We start from the raw sequence: 1,578 nt of genomic DNA, 5'->3' as shown, positions 1-1,578 counted from the left end.
CAAATTGGAGAAGTATTAAATACAATTAAGGACTTCCTTGGTGGTCTAGTGGTTAAGATTTCACCTTCCAATGCAGGGGGTGCAGGTTCGATCCCTGGCCAGGGAGCCATGATCCCACATGCCTCGCGGCCAAAAAACCAAAACATAAAACAGAAGCAATATTGTAACAAATTCAATAAAGACTTTAAAAATGGTCCACATCAAAAAAATCTTAAAAAAAAAACAGTGAAGGTTTCTGCCCACGGATGCTGCCGAGTAAGCATCGTTGAAGTCTCTCCCCTCTACTGCCATAATGTCTAAGTCAGAGTCTCCCAAAGAGCCTGAACAGCTGCAGAAGCTCTTCATTGAAGGTTTGAACTTTGAAACAACCAATGACAGTCTGAGGAGCCATTGTGAGCAATGGGGAACACTCACAGTCTGTGTGGTAATGAGGGATCCAAACACCAGGCGCTCCAGAGGCTTTGGGGTTGTCACGTATGCCACTGTGGAGGAGGTGGATGCAGCCATGAAGGCAAGGCCACACAAGGTAGATGGAAGAGTTGTGGAACCAAAGAGGGCCATCTTGGGATTCTCAGAGACCCAATACCCACTTAACTGTGAAAAAGTTTTTTGTTGGTGGCATTAAAACAGACACTGAAGAACATCACCTAAGAGATTATTGTGAACAGTATGGGAAAATCGAAGCGATTGAAATCATGACTGACCAAGGCTGTGGCAAAAAGAGAGGCTTTGCTTTTGTAACCTTTGATGACCATGACTCTGTAGACAAGATTGTCATTCAGATATACCACACTGTGAATGGCCACAACTGTGAAGTAAGGAAAGCCCTATCTAAGCAAGAGATGGCTGGTGCTTCATCCAGCCAAAGAGATCACAGTGGTTCTGGAAACTTTGGTGGTGGTCGCAGATGTGGTTTTGGTGGGAGTGACAGCTTTGGTCGTGGAGGAAACTTCAGTGGTCAAGGTGGCTTCGGTGGCAGCCACAGTGGTGGTGGATATGGTGGCAGGATGGCTATAATGGATTTGGTAATGATGGAAGCAGTTTTGGAGATGGTGGAAGCTACAGTGACTTTGGCAATTACAACAATCAATCTTCAAATTTTGGACCCACAAAAGGAGGAAACTTTGGAGGCACAAGTTCTGGCCCCTGTGGTGGTGGAAGCCAATACTTTGCCAAACCATGAAACCAAGGTGGCTCTGGAGGTTCCAGTGGCAGCAGTAGCTATGGCAGTGGCAGAAGGTTTTAATTACTGCCAGGAAACAAATCTTTGCAGAAGAGGAGAACCAGAGAAGTGACAGGGAAGCTACAGGTTATAACAGATTTGTGAATTCAGCCAATCACAGTGGTGGCAGGGCCTAGCTGCTACAAATAAGACATTTTAGACAATACTCATGTGTATGGGCAAAAAGAACTTGAGGACTGTATTTGTTGGGGGTTTTTTTGTTGTTGTTGTTTTATATTTGTATAACTTTTTTTTTTTTTTTTTTTTTTTTTTTTAACATTGTTCGTTTGCAAATATTTTCTCCCAGTCTGTAGGTTTTCTTATAATTTCTTTCATTGAGGTACAGTTGATTTACA

At 43.3% G+C, this 1,578-nt stretch overlaps 1 protein-coding gene across 1 annotated transcript; it reads left to right on the top strand.

Annotated features, from left to right (window-relative positions):
• Positions 1-292: 292 nt before the first annotated feature.
• LOC103078600 (heterogeneous nuclear ribonucleoprotein A1-like) lies at positions 293-1,246 on the top strand. The gene is given in 3 exon segments (XM_082931380.1): positions 293-564; positions 566-894; positions 1,050-1,246. Coding segments are annotated over 3 exon segments (798 nt in total).
• Positions 1,247-1,578: the final 332 nt, after the last annotated feature.

This window comes from Lipotes vexillifer, unplaced genomic scaffold (assembly GCF_000442215.2).
Source record: "Lipotes vexillifer unplaced genomic scaffold, Lipotes_vexillifer_v1.1 scaffold298, whole genome shotgun sequence".
Taxonomy (NCBI): domain Eukaryota; kingdom Metazoa; phylum Chordata; class Mammalia; order Artiodactyla; family Lipotidae; genus Lipotes; species Lipotes vexillifer.
The sequence above is the reverse complement of the archived record's forward strand: the minus strand, read 5'-3'. Positions and strand labels throughout refer to the sequence as shown.